This window comes from Salmo salar, chromosome ssa12 (genome assembly GCF_905237065.1).
Source record: "Salmo salar chromosome ssa12, Ssal_v3.1, whole genome shotgun sequence".
Lineage (NCBI taxonomy): Eukaryota > Metazoa > Chordata > Actinopteri > Salmoniformes > Salmonidae > Salmo > Salmo salar.
The window spans coordinates 56,408,154-56,434,694 of record NC_059453.1 but is presented as its reverse complement, the minus strand read 5'-3'; the positions used below and the strand labels follow the sequence as shown (position 1 = coordinate 56,434,694).

The 26,541-nt window shown below is 44.3% G+C and overlaps 1 protein-coding gene across 1 annotated transcript in view; it reads left to right on the top strand.

The window, feature by feature from the left end:
* The window catches only part of LOC106565330 (receptor-type tyrosine-protein phosphatase gamma), a 305,168-nt gene that overhangs the window by 220,766 nt on the left and 57,861 nt on the right, over positions 1-26,541 (top strand). Inside the window, exons 5-6 of the mRNA XM_014132317.2 lie at positions 13,495-13,590; positions 16,088-16,154. Of these exons, the coding sequence (XP_013987792.1) occupies positions 13,495-13,590; positions 16,088-16,154 (163 nt within the window). The remainder of the gene's footprint in view (positions 1-13,494; positions 13,591-16,087; positions 16,155-26,541) is intronic.

Below are 26,541 nucleotides of genomic sequence, written 5' to 3'. Positions count from 1 at the left end.
TTTCACAAATATCAGACTATACGTCATTCCCAAATATTGTGAAAAATGTGAGAAGTGACCATATCTGAGCTCTCTTGTTAGATCATTTAAAAAATAAATGTAATATTCTTATATATGATCAGATTTTAACAATATTTACTGGTGTTAAAACACTCAGTTCCTTTATAAGTCTAAATTAGTCTTATTCACTTTCAGTGCTCAGCTATATCTAATCTTCTAATTACAGACGCCCTTTTCTGAAGAGCCTATGCTTGCTTTGAAATGTGAACAACAAGGTCTCATTAACATTGCATGCATTTCTTTCAAACGAGGTAGCACTAATGGCTGTTTGGGCATTTCCTGTTAAATGATAGAAACATGATGTTGTTTTCTGGCTGTTGGTTTCCTCCCATTGGCACCACAGACAGTAATAATACATGGACAACATGGGAACACAACATGGAATGTGACCGATGACTATCTGATGGGTCATAGTCACACCGGCCATATAAGGTGAATCACACCAGTCTGTTTATGTTTCACTCACACAATGACCCTTGTCTTGACTTTTAGCTGTAGCGTTGTAGCGCCGCTTACTCTTGACATTATCCCACCACTAACTTCCCCAGACTTCTACTTGGACCTGAGTCAGTGTGTCCTATTATGCCTTTCATGGCAATGACTTGACTTAAAGCTAGCTGTGACATTAAGCTACTTAGCCTATGTCATGACTTCAACTTAACCTGAATCAATGTGACTTGTATGTGCTCTGTCCATTATAGTAACATTTGTTGTAGTAGTTGCCACTTTTTATCACTATGAAAGTATGACATCGACACTCTTACATCCCTGACTGGAACTAAGTGATTCAGTGGGACTTTTATGTTCCCTATGTTCTTTTGTATTGTCACATGCACAAGTACAGTGAAATGCCTTTCTTGCTAGCTCTGACCCCAACAATGCAGTAATCAATAACAATGTAATGCTAAAAATAACAAGTTAGAACAAAAGCACACTTGATATACACTGCTCAAAAAAATAAAGGGAACACTTAAACAACACAATGTAACTCCAAGTCAATCACACTTCTGTGAAATCAAACTGTCCACTTAGGAAGCAACACTGATTGACAATAAATTTCACATGCTGTTGTGCAAATGGAATAGACAACAGGTGGAAATTATAGGCAATAAGCAAGACACCCCCAATAAAGGAGTGGTTCAGCAGGTGGTGACCACAGACCACTTGTCAGTTCCTATGCTTCCTGCTGCCTGCAACATCCTCCAGCATGACCGGTTTGGCGGTGGGTCAGTCATGGTGTGGGGTGGCATTTCTTTGGGGGGCCGCACAGCCCTCCATGTGCTCGCCAGAGGTAGCCTGACTGCCATTAGGTACCGAGATGAGATCCTCAGACCCCTTGTGAGACCATATGCTGGTGCGGTTGGCCCTGGGTTCCTCCTAATGCAAGACAATGCTAGACCTCATGTGGCTGGAGTGTGTCAGCAGTTCCTGCAAGAAGAAGGCATTGATGCTATGGACTGGCCCGCCCGTTCCCCAGACCTGAATCCAATTGAGCACATCTGGGACATCATGTCTCGCTCCATCCACCAACGCCACGTTGCACCACAGACTGTCCAGGAGTTGGCGGATGCTTTAGTCCAGGTCTGGGAGGAGATCCCTCAGGAGACCATCCGCCACCTCATCAGGAGCTTGCCCAGGCGTTGTAGGGAGGTCATACAGGCACGTGGAGGCCACACACTACTGAGCCTCATTTTGACTTGTTTTAAGGACATTACATCAAAGTTGGATCAGCCTGTAGTGTGGTTTTCCACTTTAATTTTGAGTGTGACTCCAAATCCAGACCTCCATGGGTTGATAAATTGGATTTCCATTGATTATTTTTGTGATTTTGTTGTCAGCACATTCAACTATGTAAAGAATAAAGTATTTAATAAGATTATTTCTTTCATTCAGATCTAGGATGTGTTGTTTAAGTGTTCCCTTTATTTTTTTGAGCAGTATATATATATAAATAAGGTAAGTAAGCATATTATATACAAGGTCAGTTACAGTACCATATTTAAAATGTGCAGGGATACTGGAATGATAGATTTGAGGGCCCATGCCAAACCTTTTCAACCTCCCGAGGGGGAAGAGGCGCATTCGAGCCTTCTTCATGACTATGTGCGTGTGTGTGGAACATTTTAAGTTCTTAGTGATTTGAACACAGAGGAACTTGAAGCTCTCGACCCGCTCCACTGCAGCCCTGTCGATGTGGATGGGGGCGTGCTTGATAATGGTGTTGGAGTCGTGCATAGCCACGCAGTTGTGGGTGAACAAGGAGTACAGGAGGGGACTAAGCACACACCACTGTGGGGCCCCCGTGTTGAGGGTCAGTGTGGCGGAGGTGATGTTGCCAACCCTCCACCACTTGGGGTCAGCCTGTCAGGAAGTCAAAGATCTAGTTGCAGAGGGCAGTGTTCCATCCCAGTGTCCTAAGCTTGGGCATGAGCTTGGAGGGGACAATGGTGTTGAACACTGAGCTGTAGTCAATGAACAGCATTCTCACATGGGTATTCTTCTTATCTAGATGGGTGAGGGCAGTGTGGAGTGCAATTGAGATTGTGTCTTCTGTGGATCTGTTCGGGTGGTATGCAAATTAGAGTGGGTCTAGGGTGTCTGGGATGGTGGAGTTGATGTGTGCCATAACCAGCCTCTCTCAGGGCTGTAGTCATTGTGGCATGAAGCCTTAGAGTTTTTGGGAACAGGAATGATGGTGGTCATCTTAAAACATGTGGTGATTACAGACTGGGACAAGGAGAGCTTGAACATTACCATCAATATACTTGCCAGTTGTTCTGCGCCTGCTCTGAGAACGCGCCTTGGAATACCATCGGGCCTTGCGGGTATTGACCTAAATAGTCTTTACTCACTCACGTCGACCTCGGTGAGCGAGATCACCCAATCTTCTGGGGGCGGTGGTGGCCCTCACACCCGGCACGATGTTGTTCTTGTCAAAGTGTGCCTAAAATGCATTGAGTTCATCTGGTGGAGAAGCATCGTTGGGAAGATCATGGATGGGTCTTCCTTTGTAATCCATAATAGACTGTAGCCCCTGCCACACTTGGCAGGCGTCGGAGCCTGTGTAATATGATTCCACCTTATTCCTATGTTGTCCTTTTGCTCGTTTCATGACTCTGTGGAGGTCATAGCGGGACTTCTTGTACTTGTTCCTGTCCTCAGTCATAGCATCAGGATTGTCTGCGATAACCCTGTGTGCGTTAGCCATGTCCTTTAGTTTAGCACCAACCTCAGTGCTAATCCGGGGCTTTTGATTGGGGAAGCAGTGAACCTTAACTGTGGGGATAACATCGCAGATGCATTTCCTAATGAAGCTGGTGACGGAAGTGGTTAGCTCGTCGATGTTATCGGCGGAGTCCCGAAACATATTCCAATCAGTGCTAGTGAAGCAGTCCTGTAGCATAATCTCTGATTCTGGAGACCAATTCTCAATGGAGCGAGTCACGGGCAATTCCTGTTCGAGCTTCTGCCGGTAAAAAAAAAGCAGGAGTGCGAAGTCATGATCTGATTTGCCGAATGGCAGATGAGGGAAGGCCTTTTAAGCTTGTTTGTGGGTAGAATAACAGTGGTTTAGGACTTTATCGCCCCTAGTGGTGAGGGAGATGTGTTGATGGAAGTTGGGCATCACATGTCTTAATGACGCGGAATTTAAACCGCCAGCAACCATAAAAGCAGCCTCTGGATATACTGTACGTTTTCCTGCTTGGTTATACTCTCGTACAGTTTGTTAAGTGCCAGCTTGTGTCCCGTGTGGCTCAGTTGGTAGAGCATGGTGTTTGCAATCCCAGGGTTGTGGGTTCGATTCCCACGGGGGACCAGTACGGGGGAAAAAAGAAAAAAAATGTATGAAATGTATGCATTCACTACTGTAAGTCGCTCTGGATAAGAGCGTCTGCTAAATGACTAAAATGTAAATGTTGTTATTTTTCTTGTCCTGAGGTGGAATGTATACAACCATCACAATAACAGCTGAAAACTCCCTCAGGAGGTGAAAGGGTGAGCATTTGACCATCAGGTATTCCAAGACGGGTGAACAATGGGTCAACATTTCCACCACGCTCGAGTCAGCACACCAGTTGTTGATGAAGAGGCAAACCCCTTGCCCCCTCGATTTCCCCGACTCCACTCTCCTCTCGGCACAGTGAATGGAGAATCCATTGAGTTGGATAGTCATGGTGGGGTATCTTGCCCGAGAGCCATGTTTCAGAAGAGCAGACAATATAGCATTTTCAACAGTGCTGTTGGTAGCAAATCCACGAGGTCATCCATCTTATTATCATGTGACTGAACATAGGCCAATAGAATGGAGGGAAGAGATGGCCGGTTCGCCCTTCGCCTTAATCTCGCCAGGTCCCCCCCTTGCCTTGCCTCTGTAATGTCGGCAATTCCTCTTGGGTAGCCTGAAAATTGGGTCGGAATTACAGTAAGAGCCCAGGGCAGATGAGTCAAAGTTGACGCCCGAATTGAGGTAAGTAACTGCCGAACTGATGTTCAAAACTGATGTCGGTTGTAAGAAATGATAGTTGATACATTTCGAGAAGCTGGGTCAGAGCTCGCAAAACGGCGTCCATTCGGGACGGCGCCATTTTATATAGCTACATCTGTTAAGGTTGGTGCCATTTTTTTATCGCTATGAAAGTATTTGATAATTGAGCATCAGGTTTGCTCTAAGTGCACCCTTGACAGGTGTGTGTGTGTGTGTGTGTGTGTGTGTGTGTGTGTGTGTGTGTGTGTGTGTGTGTGTGTGTGTGTGTGTGTGTGTGTGTGTGTGTGTGTGTGTCAGAGTGGGTGAAGGAATGAAGCCTGGGGGGCTAAAGCAACTAAGCTAATTGGCTAATGTAGCTAATAACATTTGAATGCTGATGGATGGCCATTGCTTTGCTCGTTTTGAGTGTGTGTGTTTTATGTCCGACCGCGTGTGCATGCACGGTGTGTCTGTGTATGTGTATAACATTAGTGTGTGATAGATAGCCATTGCCCTGCTAGCTTTTCAGACAGACAACAAATTGGCACCATTAAGGACTGCAGTTAAAGGAACTCTTGAGGAAAGGGATTACATTTAATTAGCTGGGTTGGACCACTTGCCTTAGTACCTGTTATATGTATTAAAGGATGTACTGTTTTTTATTTTCTGCGCAATGCAATCTGTCGTCAACAGCAACCTTGGTAGTCTAGGGAATTGTTTGAGTGTCCTGTTGCATGTTGTCTGGCTGGTGCTTCACCAGGATATTGATGGTTGAGCTTAGCTTGTATTGAGTTGTTAATCTAGGTATAGTGTGAAGACAAGCAGAGTACAATATAATGTAATATCTATAATATACAGTGGCAAGAAAAAGTATGTGAACCCTTTGGAATTACCTGGATTTCTGAATACCTTTGTCATAAAATCTGATCTTCATCTAAGTCACAACAATAGATATGCACAGTCTGCTTACATTAATAACACACAAACAATTATAACCTTTCATGTCTTTATTGAACACACCTTGTAAACATTCACAGTGCAGGGTGGCAAACGTTTGTGAACCCTTTGATTTAATGATTGGTTGACCCTCCTCTTTGCAGCAATAACCTCAACCAAATGTTTTCTGTAGCTGCGGATCAGACCTGTACAATGGTCAGGAGGAATTTTGGACCATTCCTCTTTACAAAACTGTTTCAGTTCAGCAATATTATTGGGATGTCTGGTGTGAACCGCTCTCTTGAGGTCATGCCACAGCATCTCAATCGGGTTGAGGTCAGGACTCTGACTGGTCCATTCCAGAAGGTGTATTTTCTTCTGTTGAAGCCGTTCTGTTGTTGATTTACTTCTGTGTTTTGGGTCGTTGTCCTGTTACATCATGAGCTTCGATTGGCGGATGGATAGCCTTATTCTCCTGCAAAATTTCTTGATAAACTTGGGAATTAATTTTTCCTTCGATGATAGCAAGCTGTCCAGGCCCCGAGGCAGCAAAGCAGTCCCAACCATGATGCTCCCTCCACCATACTTTACAGTGAGGATGAGGTTTTGCCATTGGTGTGCTGTGCCTTTTTTTCTCCACACATAGTGTTGTGTGTTCCTTCCAAAAAAACACAACTTTAGTTTAATCTGTCCTCCAGAATATTTTGCCTGTAGTGCTGTGAAAAATCCAGGTGCTCTTTTGCGTGCAGCAATGTTTTTTTTGGACAGCAGTGGCTTCTTCCGTGGTGTCCTCCCATGAACACCATTCTTTTTTAGTGTTTTACAAATCGTAGACTCGTCAACAGAGATGTTAGAATGTTCCAGAGATTTCTGTAAGTCTAGCTGACACTTCTTACCCTCATTGAGCATTCTGTGCTGTGCTCTTGCAGTCATCTTTGCAGGATGGCCACTCCTTGGGAGAGTAGCAACAGTGCTGAACTTTCTCCATTTGTAGACAATTTGTCTTAACGTGGACTGATGAACATCATGGCTTTTAGAGATTATTTTGTAACCCTTTCCAACTTTATGCAAGTCAACAATTCTTAATATTAGGTCTTCTGAGATCTATTTTGTTCAAGGCATGGTTCACATCAGGCAATGCTTCTTGTGAATAGCAAAATCACATTTTGTGAGTGTTTTTTATAGGGCAGGGCAGCTCTAACCAACATCTCTAATTTAGTCTCATTGATTGGACTCCAGGGTAGCTGACTCCAATAAGATTTAGGAGAAGTCATTAGCCTAGTGGTTTACATACTTTTTCCAACCTACATATATATCTCGAAAGCTTGATTGCTGACATGCAAAACATTTGGGACTATATCAACAATGGACTAATGAAACAAATACCAAGATATCGTTTTTGGATGGATTTTTCCTTTAAGTGTTGAATGGTTAGACATGGCGCCGACAGAGATGGTCACCTCGCTTCAGGTCCTTACGAGGCTATGCAGTAATTCGTTTTTTTAATGTATTATTTCTTACATTGTTAGCCCAGAAAATCTCAAATGTTATTACATACAGCCAGGAAGAACTATTGGATATAAAAGCGTCATCAACTTACCAACATTACGACCAGGAATACGACTTTCCCTAAGCGAATCCTTTGTTCGGACCTCCACCCTGGACATGGGATCTTATCCCAGAGGCTGACCCAAAACAACGGGGTTGCTGCAGGAGAGGCAGACGGAGCGGCCTACTGGTCAGGCTTAGAAGGCGAGCACACCATCCACTGCTTCCGAGCATATTACTCGCCAATGTCCAATCTCAAGACCACAAGGTGGACAAAATTAGGGCACGAGTCGCCTTCCAGAGAGACATCATAGATTGCAACATTCTCTGTTTCACGGAAACAGGGCTCACACGGGATATGTTGTCAGAGTCAGTACAGTCACCCGGTATCTTCACGCATCACGCCGACAGAAACAAACACATCTCTGGTAAGAAGAAGGGCGGAGGTGTTTGCCTTATGACTAATGACTCATGGTGTAATCATAACAACATACAGGAACTCAAGTGCTTTTGTTCACCTGATCTAGAATTCCTTACAATCAAATGCCTACCGCATTATCTACCAAGAGAATTGTCTTTGATTATAGTCACAGCCGTGTATATCCCCCCCCCCCACCTCGACAACCCTGGAAGAACTTCACTGGACTCTATGTAAACTGGAAACCATATATCCGGAGGCTGCATTTATTGTAGCTGGGGATTTTAACAAAGCTAATCTGAGAACAAGGCTTCCTAAATTCTATCAGCATATTGAATGTGCGACACGAGTTGGTAGCATTCTGGATCATTGCTGCTCAAACTTGCGCGATGCAAACAAAGACCTCCCCTGCCCTCCCTTTGGCAAATCTGACCATGACTCCATTTTGTTGCTCCCAGCCTACAGACAGAAACTGAAACAGGAAACGCCCGTGCTCAGCTCTATCCAATGCTGGTCTGACCAATCGGATTCCATGCTTCAAGATTGCTTCGATCACGTGGACTGGGATATGTTCCGGATAGCCTCAGACAATAACATTGATGTATACGCTGAGTCGGTGAGCAAGTGTATTAGCAAGTGCATCGGTGTTGTACCCACTGTGACTATTAAAACCTTCCCTAACTAGAAACCGTGGATTGAAACTGTGGCAAACTGAAAGCGCGAACCACCACTTTTAAACATGGCAAGGCGACTGGAAATATTACCGAATACAAACAGTGTAGCTATTCCCTCCGCAAGGCAATCAAACAAGTAAAGCGTCAGTATAGAGACAAAGTAGAGTTGCAATTCAACGGCTCAAACAGGAGACGTATTTGGCAGGGTCTACAGTCAATCACTGATTAAAAAAGAAAACCAGCCCCGTCACAGAAATCGACGCCTTGCTCCCAGACAAATTAAACAACTTTGCTTTGAGGACAATACAGTGCCACTGACAAGGCCCCTTATCCAAAGCCTGTGGGCTCTCCTTCACCGTGGCCAATGTGAGTAAAAGCTTTAAACGTGTTAACCCTCGCAAGGCTGCCGGCCCAGATGGCATGCCTAGCCGCGTCCTCAGAACAAGCGCAGACCCACTTGCTGGTGTGTTTACGGACATATTCAATCAATCTCTATCCCAGTCTGCTGTGTCTACATGCTTCAAGATGGCCACCATTCCTGTTCCCAAGAAAACTAAGGTAACTGAACTAAATGACTATTGCCCCTCGGCACTCACTTCTGTCATCATGAAGTGCTTTGAGAGACTAGTCAAGGATTATATCACCTCCACCCTACCTGATACCCTGAGGCCCACTCCAATTTTCTTACCGCCCGAATAGGTCCACAGACGACGCAATCGCCATCACACTGCACATTTCCCTATCCCATCTGGACAAGAGGAATAATTATGTAAGAATGCTGTTCACACCATAGTACCCTCCAAACTTGTCATTAAGCTCAAGACCCTGGGTCTCAACCTCGTCCTGTGGAACTGGGTCCTGGACTTTCTGACGGGCCGCCCCCAGGTGGTGAGGGTAGGAAACAACATCTCCACCCTGCTGATCCTCAACACTGGGGCCCCACAAGGGTGCATTCTCAGCCCTCTACTGTACTCCCTGTCTCTACTGTACTCCCTGTTCTCCCATGACTGCATGGCCATGCACGCCTCCAACTCAATAATCAAGTTTGCAGACAACACTACAGTGGTAGGCTTGATTACCAACAACGACTAGACGGCCTACAGGGAGGAGGTGAGGGCCCTCGGAGTGAGGTGTCAGGAAATTCACTTTTCACTCAACATCAACAAAACAAAGGAGATGATGGTGGACTTCAGGAAACAGCAGAGGGAGCATCCCTCCATCCACATTGATAGGACAGTAGTGGAGAAGGTGGGAAGTTTTAAGTTCCTCGGCGTACATATCACAGACAAACTGAAATTGTCCACTCATACAGACAGTGTGGTGAAGAAGGCGCAACAGCGCCGCTTCAACCTCAGGAGGCTGAAGAAATTTGGCTTGTCACCTAAAACACAAACTTTTACAGATGCACAATCAAGAGCATCCTGTCAGGCTGTATCACCGCCTGATACGTCAACTGCTTCACCCACAAGCGCAAGGCCCTACAGAGGGTGGTGCGGTCTGCACAACGCGTCACCGGGGGCAAACTACCTGTTCTCCAGGACACTTTCAGCACCCGATGTCACAGGAAGGCCAAAAAGATAATCAAGGAAAACAACCACCCAAGCCACTGCCTGTTCACCCCGCTATCATCTAGAAGGTGAGGTCAGTACAGGTGCATCAAAGCTGGGACCGAGAGACTGAGAAACAGCTTCTTTCTCAAGGCCATCAGACTGTTAAACAGCCATCACTAACATAGAGTGGCTGCTGCCAACATACAGACTCAAATCTCTGGCCACTTTAATACATTTAAAGGTATCACTAGTCACTTTAATTAATGCCACTTTAATAATGTCTGCATATCATACATTACTCATCTCATGTACAGTTGAAGTCAGAAGTTTACATACACCTTAGCCAAATTAATTTAAACTCAGTTTTTCACAATTGCTGACATTAAATCCTAGTATAAATTCCCGGTCAGTTAGGATCACCACTTTATTTTAAGAATGTGAAATGTCAGAATAATAGTAGAGAGAATGATTTATTTCAGCTTTTATTTATTTTATCACATTACCTGTGGGTCAGAAGTTTACATACACTCAATTAGTATTTGGTAGCATTGCCTTTAAATTGTTTAACTTGGGTCTAACGTTTCGGGCAGCCTTCCACAAGCTTCCCACAATAAGTTGGGTGAATTTTGGCCCATTCCTCCTGACAGAGCTGGTGTAACTGAGTCAGGTTTGTAGGCCTCCTTGCTCGCACACGCTTTTTCAGTTCTGCCCACACATTTTCTATAGGATTTAGGTCAGGGCTTTGTGATGGCCACTCCAATACCTTGACTTTGTTGTCCTTAAGCCATTTTGCCACAACTTTGGAAGTATGCTTGGGGTCATTGTCCATTTGGAAGACCCTTTTTTGACCAGCTTTAACTTCCTGACTGATGTCTTGAGATTTTGCTTCAATATATCCACATAATTTTCCTGCCTCATGATGCCATCTATTTTGTGAAGTGCACCAGTCCCTCCTGCAGCAAAGCACCCCCACAACATGATGCTGCCACCCCCGTGCTTCACGGTTGGGATGGTGTTCTTTGGCTTGCAAGCCTCCCCTTTTTTCCTCCAAACATAACGATGGTCATTATGGCCAAACAGTTCTATTTTTGTTTCATCAGACCAGAGGACATTTCTCCAAAAAGTATGAGCTTTGTCCCCATGTGCAGTTGCAAACCGTAGTCTGGTTTTTTAATGGCGGTTTTGGAGCAGTTTATGTCGATATTGGACTTGATTTACTGTGGATATAGATACTTTTGTACCTGTTTCCTCCAGTATCTTCACAAGGTCCTTTGCTGTTGTTCTGGGATTGATTTGCACTTTTTGCACCAAAGTACGTTCATCTCTAGAAGACAGAACACGTCTCCTTCCTGAGCGGTATGATGGCTGCGTGGTCCCATCGTGTTTATACTTGCGTACTATAGTTTGTACAGATGAACGTGGTACCTTCAGGCGTTTGGAAATTGCTCCCAAGGATGAACCAGACTTGTGAACGTCAAAAAAAAAAATCTGAGGTCTTGGCTGATTTCTTTTGATTTTCCCATGATGTCAAGCAAAGAGGCACTGAGTTTGAAGGTTGGCCTTGAAATACACCCACAGGTACACCCCCAATCGACTCAAATGATGTCAATTAGCCTATCAGAAGCTTCTAAAGCCATGACATCATTTTCGGGAATTTTCCAAGCTGTTTAAAGGCACAGTCAACTTAGTGTATGTAAACTTCTGACCCACTGGAATTGTGATACAGTGACTTATAAGTTAAATAATCTGTGTGTAAACAATTGTTGGAAAAATTACTTTCGTCATGCACAAGGTAGATGTCCTAACCGACTTGCCAAAACTATAGTTTGTTAACAAGAAATTTGTGGAGTTGTTGAAAAACGAGTTTAATGACTCCAATCTAAGTGTATGTAAACCTCCAACTACTGTATTCTATACCATCTACTGCATCTTGCCTATGCCGCACGGCCATCGCTCATCCATATATTTATATGTACATGCTTTTATTCATCCCTTTACATTTGTGTGTATAAGGTAGTCGTTGTGAATTTGTTAGATATTTCTACGCTGTTGGAACTAGAAGCACAAGCATTTTGCTACACTCGCATTAACATCTGCTAACCATGTGTATGTGACCAATACAATTTGATTTGATTTTGGTATATTGAAACTTCGTTCCTTTTTCGATACTAGACCATGAAAAAATGTGTCTCACGTCGTCTACTGATTGAGAGAGGATCAAGTCTGTCTATCAGCGCAGCCGATGTCCCTGTATAGCGCGACCGCCTGCTCCTTGCCTGCTCCACTTACTCATTGCCGACTTTAGCCTGTCCTGAGGAACCACTGCAGTCATTTGAAGTATGGGCTTCATCATGTTAACTCCCCACTCATGCTGCACAGAAGTTAATGCATTTGAATAATGCAACAAGGCATGTAGAAGTGTTGCAACTTAATAACTGTTCATAAAACAATGTCCGTTACAGGCTAGAACAATTTACAATTTAAGAAGATACCGGTAGCTTCCAGCTTTGTAGGCTAACTTTCCTTGCTTACAGCTGAAGCTAACATCAATTCATTACCCTAGTATTTTGTTTGTGCAAACCATAAGGCTAAATACCATATGCTGATTTCAAAGCTGATTGTCACCAAAAACCATAGTCATTGCCCAAAACGTTATTCATTCTCTTCTGTCTCTCTCACTGTGTATCTGTGAATGACGTCATTAGAGACAGAGCACACTTTTATAAAAGAAGAGATTGCTTCTCCTATGCAAATGTTATGGATCAGTACAATAAAATAAGTCCCAGATGGAAGGGAAACAGATTGTTTTTCATCTGTAGCCCCATGAAATCAGCCAAAACTCAATGCATGCACACACTCCTATTGCATATACATTCACCTGTATTGTGAATAGGTGTAGGCTACATCTTGATTTACCCAGTTTATCAATAGAGATTTACGATTCAAATAAATGATTACCGCCATGTAGGTAGATTGGTTAGGTCATTATAGGTGCACACTTGCAAAGAATTGGTGCAACCAAATCATGTGCTGGTAACATCAACTGAAAAAGTTGGGAGCATTGCTCAGTGCCTACTCATATGATTAAAGACTCGAGAGAGCCTAGGGTGGGAGGGAGGGAGGGAGCAACAGACGAGTTGGGAGTCATGATACAAACAAACAGGGTGAGATCGGGACACGGCGGCCACAGCCGTTTGATGAGGGGGTATCTTTTATATTCAGTTTGAGTGAGGAGTTTGTTTGTTTTCAAAACTTTGGTTGAGTTTTGATTATATCTTGCCTAGAACTTTTTTAATGGTGCTGTTCTCTCCCAGCGTTGTGGTACACACACACACACACACACATAGGCCTACATCTTTTGCCTCAGAGTAGACACATATGGGAGCTGTGATTAAAAGCATTAGAGCATGACCCACGGTTAGATCTTAGTGCATGAGAAGAGTATAATCCTACTGTGGATCCCTGCTCACCATGCTACTGTAAGAACAGTAGGATACAGTACAGCACTGGGATGGGAGATTATGTTACTGTAAGTACAGTGGCATACAGCATTACAGTTTAAGGCTGGGATGTGTGATTTACAGTTGGTTTGTGTGAGAGAACATATGACAGAGAAGAGGAGGGAAATGAGAAGAAATAGTCATTTTCAACAAATACTTATATAACCATCGAAATCCGTACTCTTTCTTTGCAAAACATCCTGCTGAAATGAAATATGTTTTGTGATTTCTTCTGACATGCTAGAGTCACTCAAGAGACAGTTAAGACTCTGGCTGTGTGTACACCTCTAACGTTCTGTCTGCTCTCTCTCTCTCCCCTCTCTCTCTCCCCCTCTGCTCACAGATGCAGATATACCTGTACAACTCAGATGACTTTGACAGTCTCAGTGCGGCCATCAAGGAGAAGCGCATCATTGCTGCGATGGCTGTGTTTTTTGAGGTACTGTAATACTGGCTTTGGGCTGTGTTGTGTTTGAAGAGTTCTCTTGGTCTCAGTTGTACCCAAACACAATGAAACGGGCAGAGGCCAGGAATACAGTGCTTATTAGGAGATATGAACAACAGTACACTGATTTGAAAGCTGCTGGCTCTCTTGAGGCACATGATATCTTTATTATTTGTCGTCTCTTTCCTTCCAACTTCCCATATCCCTATTATACATAACGGTCTTGTTCGGTCTCTCTCTGTTTCTCTGTCTCTCTCTCTCTCTGTTTCTTTGTGTCTCTCTCACTCATTCGCACACACACATTGTCCGTCTCTTGAGAACTGTGACTCTCTGTCAGTGCCACAGACTGCCTGCCTGTTGGACAGGCAGGCAGTCCAACAGACAGACAGATGTCTCCAGGGAGACATTACGGTGAAAGACAAGCACAGACAGAGTCAGAGAGCAAGGGGTTCCTCTTCCGCTATCCCCTTAAACCACCACTTTGTTCTAACTTACGGTACTGCAGGCTTCCCTAAAGACTAGCACAACCGGCCTCACACTCCAGGAATATTTCTGAAGGATAGTAAATGGCCTACAGTTGATTTTCAGTTGTAAACATCAAGGAATATTTATCGTTCCCTAAAGGAAAAGTATCTTAGTACCTGGTTTGTTAAAAAATAAACTATTGGGCAGTTAGTGGTATTCTATACTGAACAAAAATATAAACTCAACATGCAACAATTTCAAAGATTTGACTGAGTTACAGTTCATATAATAACATCTGTCTATTTAAATGAATGTATTAGGCCCTAATCTATGGATTTCACATGACTGGGAATACAGATATGCATCTGTTGGCACGACAATGGCCCTCCGGATCTCGTCACGGTATCTGCATTCAAATTGCCATCAATACAATGTAATTAACCACACTACCATAAACCCACCACCACCATTGGGCACTCTGTTCACAACGTCAGCAACCCGCCCGCCCACACAAAGCCATATCAGAATTCATCCGCGAAGAGCACACTTCTCCAGGGTGCCAGTGTCCCTCAAAGGTGAGCAATTTGCCCACCGAAGTCGGTTATGACGCCGAACTGGAGTCAGGTCAAGACCCTGGTGAGGACGACGAGCAGACAGATGAGCGTTTCTGACAGTTTGTACAGAAGTTCTTCAGTTGTGTGAACTACAGTTTCATCAGCTGTCCGGGTGGCTGCTCTCAGATGATGCCGCAGGTGAAGAAGCTGGATGTGGAGGTCCTGGGCTGGCGTGGTTACACATGGTCTGCATGGTTACACATTCTCTAAAACGATGTTGGAGAGGTGGCTCATGGTAGAGAAATTAACAGTCAATTCTCTGGCAACAGCTCTGGTGGACATTCCTGCACTCAGAATGCCAAAATTGCACACTCCCTCAACTTGAGACATCTGTGGCATTGTGTTATGTGACAAAACTGCACATTTTAGAATGGCCTTTTATTGTTCCTTGCACAAAGTGCACCTGTGTAATTATCATGCCGTGTAATCAACTTCTTGATATGCCACACATGTCAGGTAGATGGATTATCTTGGCAAAGGATAAATGCTCACTAACAGGGATGAACATTTCTGGGATCTTTTATTTCAGCTCATGAAACATGGGACCAACAAACATTTTATTTCCACAATTAAATGAACCCTCAAATGATGACACTTCAACCGAGCACCCTCAAGGAGGAGAGCTCCACTTTATTTCCCTCTTTGTTTACACGTGTGCGCTTAACCCAGCACCAACACTCCAGCTCATCACTCTCCAGCGTACACCCATGGTAATCACTAGATCAAGGTTCACTCCGCTCTGTCTGTCATATGTTCTATTTCTAGTTCTATTATGGCGATGCGGTCTATTACTTAGGAAGCACTCTACTGAAGCACTCAGAGCCACACAGAGTGGCTAGGCCAGGGTCGTTTCTCTCTCAGATCAGAGAAGCAGGCAGGGTTGGAATGGGGACACAGGTGTTCCTATGTAGGTCTGTGGATAGACAGTGATGGACCTTGTGTGTATGAAAACCTAAATGCTACCACTGTGTTTCTGACAGCCTATTGCTTACAGCAATTAGCATCAGCACGCGCACACATTTATCCTGCTGAATTGCATTTTACAGAACAGGACACACACACACACACACACCAGCTTAGCATCTTTAATCGATGAGGAGGAGCTGCTTTTGGTTCCCTAAGGCTGCGTGAATGGTCGCTAAGGGGGTTCATATTATTTTCCACATTCAATGCTTAGCTACATTTACTCTCATTTACACTCAGTTACTTTTACTCTCATTGGACTGACCTGAATTAGGGAGGAGGAGGATTGGTTCCCATGTCCCAACACCGTTTTACCCCCCCTCTAAGCGTAAATAGGACACTGGGAATATTGGTAATAAATTAGGAGTACGCCGAACTGAGTGTGGGTACTGTAACTGCTGTTCTGGGCTGTCCTGTAAAAGAGCCTGTCTCTTGTTCGGTGTCGTCAGGTGGGGCGGCGAGACAATCCAGCCGTAGAACCCATCATCCAGGGACTGAAACGGGTCGTACACCACGGTGAGTAAATCCCTGGCACTCACACTACTACTGTCACACACTCACACGCGCACACACACACTCAATCTCCCTCTTGCTCTCAGCAGTTTGCTGCGTTCTCACTGTGATGTTGTTCGGCAGCCGTAGTTCTATAGCACTTCTCACTTAGCCTTTAAACTACAGAGCATCAGTAGAGCACCAGGTTCTCAGTCTTCACACGGAAACATTGATATACAGACACACTAACGGATTGCTAGAGGACCTAGGCGTCATCACTTTCACTAAAGAGGGCTTTCAGTCACGTACAAGAGCATTAAATGAATGTCGACAGCAAACATACACAACTAAAAAAAGAGACAGAGAAATGATTTCCCAAGGACATAGTTGTTTGTGAGGTTAATGCGAAGTGATTGCTTCAGACCTCACACGTCTCCCAGACTTAGAGATTCCGTGCCTCTCGTCTGGTCATCCTTCGGTTTGTTCAGGCTTTTGAAGATACTTAACCTTGGTGTTCAATTTTATTCCCAAATTAGTATGACCACAAGCTCTGAGCCCGGTCTTGCATCAAGACGAAGGCAGCACAGCGAGCTACCACCGCTCGCTGTTTCTCTGTGTAGCGCCGCAAAGAAGAGACGGAACAGTTAATTGCATCTAAGCCTCAATTAGTCAACGCTCCGTCGCTTGCTCACATACACAGACAGAGAGAACTTACACAGCGGCAACATCAGATGCACGCTTGCTTGAACCATTAATCTTTAATGCTAGGGGGAGACAGATGTGCCTAGCTGCAGTGTGTGTTGTATGAAATCAGAGTTGGTGTGAGCTGCGAGCGGCGTGTGGTTGGTAGCTGGTGTCTACAAACATGCGTTATGTCGTGTCTCCACCTGCCCATTTAAATGTGCTTTAGCATGTGTCCATAATACTTTGGTCCATCTGCATACACACACACACACACACACACACACACACACACACACACACACACACACACACACACACACACACACACACACACACACACACACACACACACGACAAACACACACACACACGGCTCTATTGAGCCATGCAGCTGTGTGTGTATGTGCCTGCACGCTTTGTGTGTACCAACACATACGGCTGGTTTAACAATGTGCTGCTGACGTAGTTCTCTTTATGTGGGTCAACTCAGAGATGGAGAGAAGACGTGTTAATGGAGGAACGGAATAAACTGAGAGCATATAGCCGTAAAATGCAGACCTCTTTACTCATGCTGATTAATCTCACACAACTGTATCCTTCGTGCTTCTCTGGGTCTCTCTCCCATTCATTACACTGACTCCCTATACTGGATGATCTGCCATGGCTGGAACAGGGCAAAAATGGGGCTAGCATGCAGGTGGTATCGCTTGATTTAGATGTCTAAAGTGGTTACTCTGTGAGGTAGGCCAATCAAGTCACTACACATGGTCTCCCGAACACAGATCAAGCCTACTCCTAGGATTTAAAAGCATGCTCAGTAGAGAATCTCCAATTAAAGTGTTTTTAGATCAGGAATAGGCCTCCGGTAAACCGCCCTTGGTGTTGAGCATTCAGACTTGTGTTGAATCTAGAGGCCCTCCTTGTTGGAGGAAGGGCTGGGTCCGGTCAGCCTGGGTTGTGGTGTTGTTTTGATGGTCCAAGGGAGGCTCCTGGCCCACTGGCTGGGTAATTAGGATGCATCCCAAATGGTACGCTATTCACTACTTAGTGCACTACTTTTGGCCACAGCCCTATTGACTACGGCCCATAGGGCTCTGGTCAAAAGTAGTGCAATACATAGGTGATAGGGTGCCATTTGGGATGCACATTTAATGTCTTCTCTTCTAGCGGGGTGGCGGTGGCAGGGTTTCCGCTAGCTTGTTAGCCTCAGCCATCCATCCATCAGCAGGTCTGAGGCAGAGCCACGATACAGCTGTGCTGTCTGAGGGCAGGCGGGTAGTAGAGATGCGGTGAATACTGAAGCAGCTCACGATGTCGGGAACGGAAAGCTGCTTCCGTTCAGATAAGTATGTTGTACAGTCATGTCCACTTTCCCGCCCCATGTCCCACCCACCTACATGACAGTTAGAAGGTTCTTCCACGTACCAGATGATATGGTTTATATCTCAACCCCAAGCTTAGTGTCCTGTTGCCACCCCAGATTGTCTCCAGCTCCCAATTTACTACCCCACATTGTCTCCAGGTCCCACTTTACTTTCCCAGTATTTCTCCAGACGCACCCTTGACTACCCCAGATCGTCTCCAGCTCCCACTTGACTACCCCAGATTGTCTCCAGGCCCCACTTTACTACCCCAGATTGTCTCCAGCTTCCACTTTACTTCCCCACATTGTCTCCAGGCCCCACTTTACTACCCCAGATTGTCTCCAGTTCCCACTTTACTACTCCAGATTGTCTGCAGGCCCCACTTTACTACCCCAGATTGTCTCCAGTTCCCACTTTACTACCCCCGATTGTCTCAAGCGCCCACTTTACTACCCCGGATTGTCTCCAGCTCCCACTTTACTACCCCAGATTGTCTTCAGCCTCCACTTTACTACCCTAGATTGTCTTCAGCCTCCACTTTACTATGCCAGATTGTCTCCAGATCCTATCTACCTTACTACCCCTACATCAAATGTGTCAAACAAGCCAATTCAATCCGGCACAAATAGCTTTTTCCCAGCAAAAAACCCATCTCAATGTGACCCACCACCTTGATTCGGACTTATGTAGCAACATTTTAATTTTAAATTTTTACATTGGATAAAAGTAGAGACTCAGAGCTAGAAAATTGTATACCATACACTGCAGTTGAGGAATAATGGAAAATAATTCTGCTTTGAAAGTTGATAAACCTGTAGCCTCACTTTTGAGAAAATGGCTGTTGAATGTTTTGGTACACTTACTGGAGAGCTCTTCGTTCACACCCTCTTAAGCCTTAGCCCCACCTATCTCTTTAACAATTCACATGTGAGGCCATGTGCTAAACAGAGTGAGCTAAACAATGAACCATAATGCCAACCCACACTACTAGCAATACAAACTGATTGTCATAGCTAGCCACCATGCATGCATCTGCAGGTAGCTAAAGCTAACCAACTAGGTTCAATGTTAGCTATTTACCTAACATTAGGCTATGACTAGCAATGCAAATAGCTTTCTGAGATACTAATAAAGTTACTACACGTAACGTTAGCTAGCGAGACAGCTAGCTAGCTAACAGTACGTTTTAACTTGCAATGAAAATGACTTTCTGACAAAATTACAAATGTATAATATCTGAAAATGTATCTAGACTCTTACCTGTATACATAGATGAACGCTTCTCCCTCTCTGTCATAGATACCATGGTTGCCATTAGTTTGAAGATGTAATCCGTAGACAGATGTTTTATACAACAGCCTTCTGTGGTCTCTTTTCGACTCCCTCCTCATTTGCAATTATACTCTGCTTCCACTGGGCCTTCCACTGATTTGAAAACTTGGTCAACTTCTTCCGTGACAACAACACTGTTGATAGTCATTTATTCCCCATAACTGTCATCAGAATACTCTACATTGTCTGGTTCAATGAAAATGTTTTTACCTAAATGAGGCATTTCTTAATCTTCTGAGTCAGAGAAAGTCAGCACGGCAAGATCATCCTCCAGAAAGTAGTCCATCACACATTTTTCCCACTGATCTTTGTCGATAGTTGCTGTTAAATTCAGGGTAGCAATGTTGAGAGCAGTAGCAACACTTTTGCAGTTCAGTTCTCTATGATATATTTCAAAAAAGCCTTGGTAGCAAGAATTATCTACACATACTGAGCAGCTCATGTTATAGACAGAAGCATGCTACATGGCAGATCAATCCGACCTCATCAAATCAAATCAAATGTATTTATATAGCCCTTCTTACATCAGCTGATATCTCAAAGTGCTGTACAGAAACCCAGCCTAAAACCCCAAACAGCAAGCAATGCAGGTGTAGAAGCACGGTGGCTAGGAAAAACTCCCTAGAAAGGCCAAAACCTAGGAAGAAACCTAGAGAGGAACCAGGCTATGAGGGGTGGCCAGTCCTCTTCTGGCTGTGCCGGGTGGAGATTATAACAGAACATGGCAAAGATGTTCAAATGTTCATAAATGACCAGCATGGTCAAATAATAATATTCACAGTAGTTGTCGAGGGTGCAACAAGTCAGCACCTCAAGAGTAACTGTCAGTTGGCTTTTCATAGCCGATCATTGAGAGTATCATTACCGCTCCTGCTGTCTCTAGAGAGTTGAAAACAGCAGGTCTGGGACAGGTAGCACGTCCGGTGAACAGGTCAGGGTTCCATAGCCGCAGGCAGAACAGTTGAAACTGGAGCAGCAGCACGGCCAGGTGGACTGGGGACAGCAAGGAGTCATCATGCCAGGTAGTCCTGAGTCATGGTCCTAGGGCTCAGGTCCTCCGAGAGAGAGAGAGAGAGAGAGAGAAAGAAAGAAAGAAAATACTTCACAAAGGACACCGGATAAGACAGGAGAAATACTCCAGATATAACAGACTGACCCTAGTCCCCCGACACATAAACTACTGCAGCATAAATACTGGAGGCTGAGACAGGAGGGGTTGGGAGACACTGTGGCCCCATCCGATGATACCCCCGGACAGGGCCAAACAGGCAGGATATAACCCCACCCACTTTGCCAAAGCACAGCCCCCACACCACTAGAGGGATATCTTCATCCACCAACTTACCATCCTGAGTCAAGGCCGAGTATAGCCCACAAAGATCTCCGCCACAGCACAACCCAAGGAGGGGGGGCACCAACCCAGACAGGAAGACCACGTCAGTGACTCAACCCACTCACGTGACTCACCCCTCCTAGAGACGGCATGGAAGACCACCAGTAAGCCAGTGACTTAGAAGGGTTAGAGGCAGAGAATAGGGTTGTAATAGGGTTAGAGGCAGAGAATCCCAGTGGAGAGAGGGGAACCGGCCAGGCTGATACAGCAAGGGTGGTTCGTTGCTCCAGAGCCTTTCCGTTTACCTTCACACTCCTGGGCCAGACTACACTCAATCATATGACCTACTGAAGAGATGAGTCTTCAGTAAAGACTTAAAGGTTGAGACCGAGTCTGCGTCTCTCACATGGGTAGGCAGACCATTCCATAAAAATGGAGCTCTATCGGAGAAAGCCCTGCCTCCAGCTGTTTGCTTAGAAATTCTAGGAACAATTAGGAGGCCTGCGTCTTGTGACTGTAGCGTACGTGTAGGTATGTACGGCAGGACCAAATCGGAAAGATACGTAGGAGCAAGCCCATGTAATGCTTTGTAGGTTATCAGTAAAACCTTGAAATCAGCCCTTGCCTTAACCTGTTAGGGCTAGGGGGCAGTATTGACACGGCCGGATAAAAACGTACCCGATTTAATCTGGTTACTACTCCTGCCCAGTAACTAGAATATGCACATAATTATTGGCTTTGGATAGAAAACACCCTAAAGTTTTTAAAACTGTTTGAATGGTGTCTGTGAGTATAACAGAACTCATATGGAAGGCCAAAACCTGAGAAGATTCCATGCAGGAAGTGGCCTGTATGACAAGTTGTTGTTCATCTTGGCTCTTTTTATTGAAGACTGAGGATCTTTGCTATAACGTGACACTTCCTACGGCTCCCATAGGCTCTCAGAGCCCGGGAAAAAGCTGAATGATATCGAGGCAGCCTCTGGCTGAAACACATTATCGCGTTTGGCAAGTGGCCGATCAGAGTACTATGGGCTTAGGCGCGTGCCCGAGTCAACCCCATGCTTTATTTTCTTTCGTCTGTTTACCTAAACGCAGATTCCCAGGCGGAATATTATCGCTTTTTTACGAAAAAAATATCATAAAAATTGATTTTAAACAGCGGTTGACATGCTTCGAAGTATGGTAATGGAATATTTAGAAATCTTTTGTTCAGAAATGCGCCATGCTCATCACCCTTATTTACCCTTTCGGATAGTGTCTTGAACGCACGAACAAAACGCCGCTATTTGGATATAACAATGGATTATTTGGGACCAAACCAACATTTGTTATTGAAGTCGAAGTCCTGGGAGTGCATTCTGACGAAGAACAGCAAAGGTAATAACATTTTTCTTATAGTAAATCTGACTTTGGTGAGTGCTAAACTTGCTGGGTGTCTAAATAGCTAGCCCTGTGATGCCGGGCTATCTACTGAGAATATTGCAAAATGTGCTTTCACCGAAAAGCTATTTTAAAATCGGACATAATGAGTGCATAGAGGAGTTCTGTATCTATAATTCTTAAAATAATTGTTATGTTTTTTGTGAACGTTTATCGTGAGTAATTTAGTAAATTCATCGGCAGTGTTCGGTGGGAATGCTAGTCACATGCTAGTCACATGCTAATGTAAAAAGCTGGTTTTTGATATAAATATGAACTTGATTGAACAAAACATGCATGTATTGTATAACATAATGTCCTAGGGTTGTCATCTGATGAAGATCATCAAAGGTTAGTGCTGCATTTAGCTGTGGTTTGGGTTTATGTGACATTATATGCTAGCTTGAAAAATGGGTGTCTGATTATTTCTGGCTGGGTACTCTGCTGACATAATCTAATGTTTTGCTGTCGTTGTAAAGCCTTTTTGAAATCGGACAGTGTGGTTAGATTAACGAGAGTCTTGTCTTTAAAATGGTGTAAAATAGTCATATGTTTGAAAAATTGAAGTTTTTGCATTTTTGAGGTATTTGAATATCGCGCCACGGGATTACACTGGCTGTTGAGTAGGTGGGACGCAAGCCGATAGAGGTTAACAGGAAACCAGTGTAGGGAGGCTAGCACTGGAGTAATATGATCAAATTTTTTGGTTCTAGTCAGGATTCTAACAGCCATATTTAGCACTAACTGAAGTTTATTTAGTGCTTTATCCGGGTAGCCGGAAAGTAGAGCATTGCAGTAGTCTAACCTAGAAGTAACAAAAGCATGGATATATTTTTCTGCATCATTTTTGGACAGAAAGTTTCTGATTTTTGCAATGTTACGTAGATGGAAAAAAGCTGTCCTTGAAACAGTCTTGATATGTTCGTCAAAAGAGAGACCAGGATCCAGAGTAACGCCGAGGTCCTTCACAGTTTTATTTGAGACGACTGTACAACAATCAAGATTAATTGTCAGATTCAACAGAAGATCTCTTTGTTTCTTGGGACCTAGAACAAGCCTCTCTGTTTTGTCCGAGTTTAAAAGTAGAAAGTTTGCAGCCATCCACTTCCTTATGTCTGAAACACAGGCTTCTAGCGAGGGCAATTTTGGGACTTCACCATGTTTCATTGAAATGTACAGCTGTGTGTCATCCGCATAGCAGTGAAAGTTAACATTATGTTTTTGAATGACATCCACAAGAGGTAAAATATATAGTGAAAACAATAGTGGTCCTAAAATGGAACCTTGAGGAACACCGAAATTTACAGTTGATTTGTCAGAGGACAAACCATTCACAGAGACAAACTGATATATTTCCGACAGATAAGATCTAAACCAGGCCAGAACTTGTCCGTATAGACCAATTTTGTTTCCAATCTCTCCAAAAGAATGTGGTGATCGATGGTATCAAAAGCAGCGCTAAGGTCAAGGGGCACGAGGACAAATGCAGAGCCTTGGTCTGACGCCATTAAAAGGCTATTTACCACCTTCACAAGTGCAGTTTCGGTGCTATGATGGGGTCTAAAACCAGACTGAAGCATTTCGTATTCATTGTTTGTCTTCAGGAAGCCAGTGAGTTGCTGCGCAACAGCTTTTTCAAAGAATTTTGAGAGGAATGGAAGATTCGATATAGGCCGATAGTTTTTTATATTTTCTGGGTCAAGGTTTGGCTTTTTCAAGAGAGGTTTTATTACTGCCACTTCTAGTGAGTTTGTACACATCCGGTGGATAAAGAGCCGTTTATTATGTTCAACATAGGAGGGCCAAGCACAGGAAGCAGCTCTTTCAGTAGTTTAGTTGGAATAGGGTCCAGTATGCAGCTTGAAGGTTTAGAGGCCATGATTATTTTCATCATTGTGTCAAGAGATATAGTACTAAAACACTTGAGTGTCTCCCTTGATCCTAGGTCCTGGCAGAGTTGTGCAGACTCAGGACAACTGAGCTTTGGAGGAATACGCAGATTTAAAGAGGAGTCTGTAATTTTCTTTCTAATGATCATGATCTTTTCCTCAAAGAAGTTCATGAATTTATTACTGCTAAAGTGAAAGCCATCCTCTCTTGGGGAATGCTGCTTTTTAGTTAGCTTTGCGACAGTATCAAAAATAAATTTAGGATTGTTCTTATTTTCCTCAATTAAGTTGGAAAAATAGGATGATCGAGCAGCAGTGAGGGCTCTTTGATACTGCACGGTACTGTCTTTCCAAGCTAGTCGGAAGGCTTACAGTTTGGTGTGGCGCCATTTCCATTCCAATTTTCTAGAAGCTTGCTTCAGAGCTCGTGTATTTTCTGTATACCATGTAGCTAGTTTCTTATGACAAATGTTTTTAGTTTTTAGGGGTGCAACTGCATCTAGGGTATTGCGCAAGGTTAAATTGAGTTTCTCAGTTAGGTGGTTAACTGATTTTTGTTCTCTGATGTCCTTGGGTAGGCAGAGGGAGTCTGGAAGGGCATCAAGGAATCTTTGGGTTGTCTGAGAATTTATAGCATGACTTTTGATGCTCCTTGGTTGGGGTCTGAGCAGATTATTTGTTGCGATTGCAAATGTAATAAAATGGTGGTCCGATAGTCCAGGATTATGAGGAAAAACATTAAGATCCACAACATTTATTCCATGGGACAAAACTAGGTCCAGGTTATGACTGTGGCAGTGAGTAGGTCCAGAGACATGTTGGACAAAACCCACTGAGTCGATGATGGCTCCGAAAGCCTTTTGGAGTGGGTCTGTGGACTTTTCTATGTGAATATTAAAGTCACCAAAAACGTGAATATTATCTGCTATGACTACAATGTCCGATAGGAATTCAGGGAACTCAGTGAGCAACGCTGTATATGGCCCAGGAGGCCTGTAAACAGTAGCTATAAAAAGTGATTGAGTAGGCTGCATAGATTTCATGACTAGAAGCTCAAAAGACGAAAATGTCAGTGGGGGGGGGGTTTGAAATTTGCTATCGTAAATGTTAGCAACACCTCCGCCTTTGCGGGATGCACAGGGGATATGGTCACTAGTGTAACCAGGAGGTGAGGCCACGTTTAACACAGTAAATTCATCAGGTTTCAGTCAGGCCAATCACATCAAGATTATGATCAGTGATTAGTTCCTTGACTATAACTGCCTTTGAAGTGAGGGATCTAACATTAAGTAGCCCTATTTTGAGATGTGACGTATCACGATCTCTTTCAATAATGGCAGGAATGGAGGAGGTCTTTATTCTAGTGAGATTGCTAGGGCGAACACCGCCATGTTTAGTTTTGCCCAACCTAGGTCGAGGCACAGACACGGTCTCAATGGGGATAGCTGAGCTGACTACACTGACTGTGCTAGTGGCAGACTCCACTAAGCTGGCCTGGCCTGCACCCTATTTCATTGTGGAGCTAAGGGAGTTAGAGCCCTGTCTATGTTCGTAGATAAGATGAGAGCACCCTTCCAGCTAGGATGGAGTCCGTCACTCCTCAACAGGCCAGGCTTGGTCCTGTTTGTGGGTGAGTCGCAGAAAGAGGGCCAATTATCTACAAATTCTATCTTTTGGGAGGGGCAGAAAACAGTTTTCAACCAGCAATTGACTTGTGAAACTGTAGAGCTCATCACTCCCCCTAACTGGGAGGGGGCCAGAGACAATTACTCGATGCCGACACATCTTTCTAGCTGATTTACACGCTGAAGCTATGTTGCGCTTGGTGACCTCGGACTGTTTCATCCTAACATCGTTGGTGCCGACGTGGATAACAATATCTCTATACTCTCTACACTCGCCAGTTTTAGCTTTAGCCAGCACCATCTTCAGATTAGCCTTAACGTCGGTAGCCCTGCCCCCTGGTAAACAGTGTATGATCGCTAGATGATTCGTTTTAAGTCTAATACTGCTGGTAATGGAGTCGCCAATGACTAGGGTTTTCAATTTGTCAGAGCTAATGGTGTGAAGCTTCGGCGTCTCAGACCCCGTAACGGGAGGAGTAGAGACCAGAGAAGGCTCGGCCTCTGACTCCGACTCGCTGCTTAATGGGGAGAACCGGTTGAAAGTTTCTGTCGGCTGAATGAGCGACACCGGTTGAGCATTCCTACAGCATTTCCCTCCAGAAGCCATGAGAAAGTTGTCCGGCTGCGGGGACCGTGTGAGGGGAATTATACTAACGTTACTATCTGTACTTACTGGTGGCACAGACGCTGTTTCATCCTTTCCTACACTGAAATTACCCTTGCCTAACGATTGCGTCTGAAGCTGGGCTTGCAGCACAGCTAT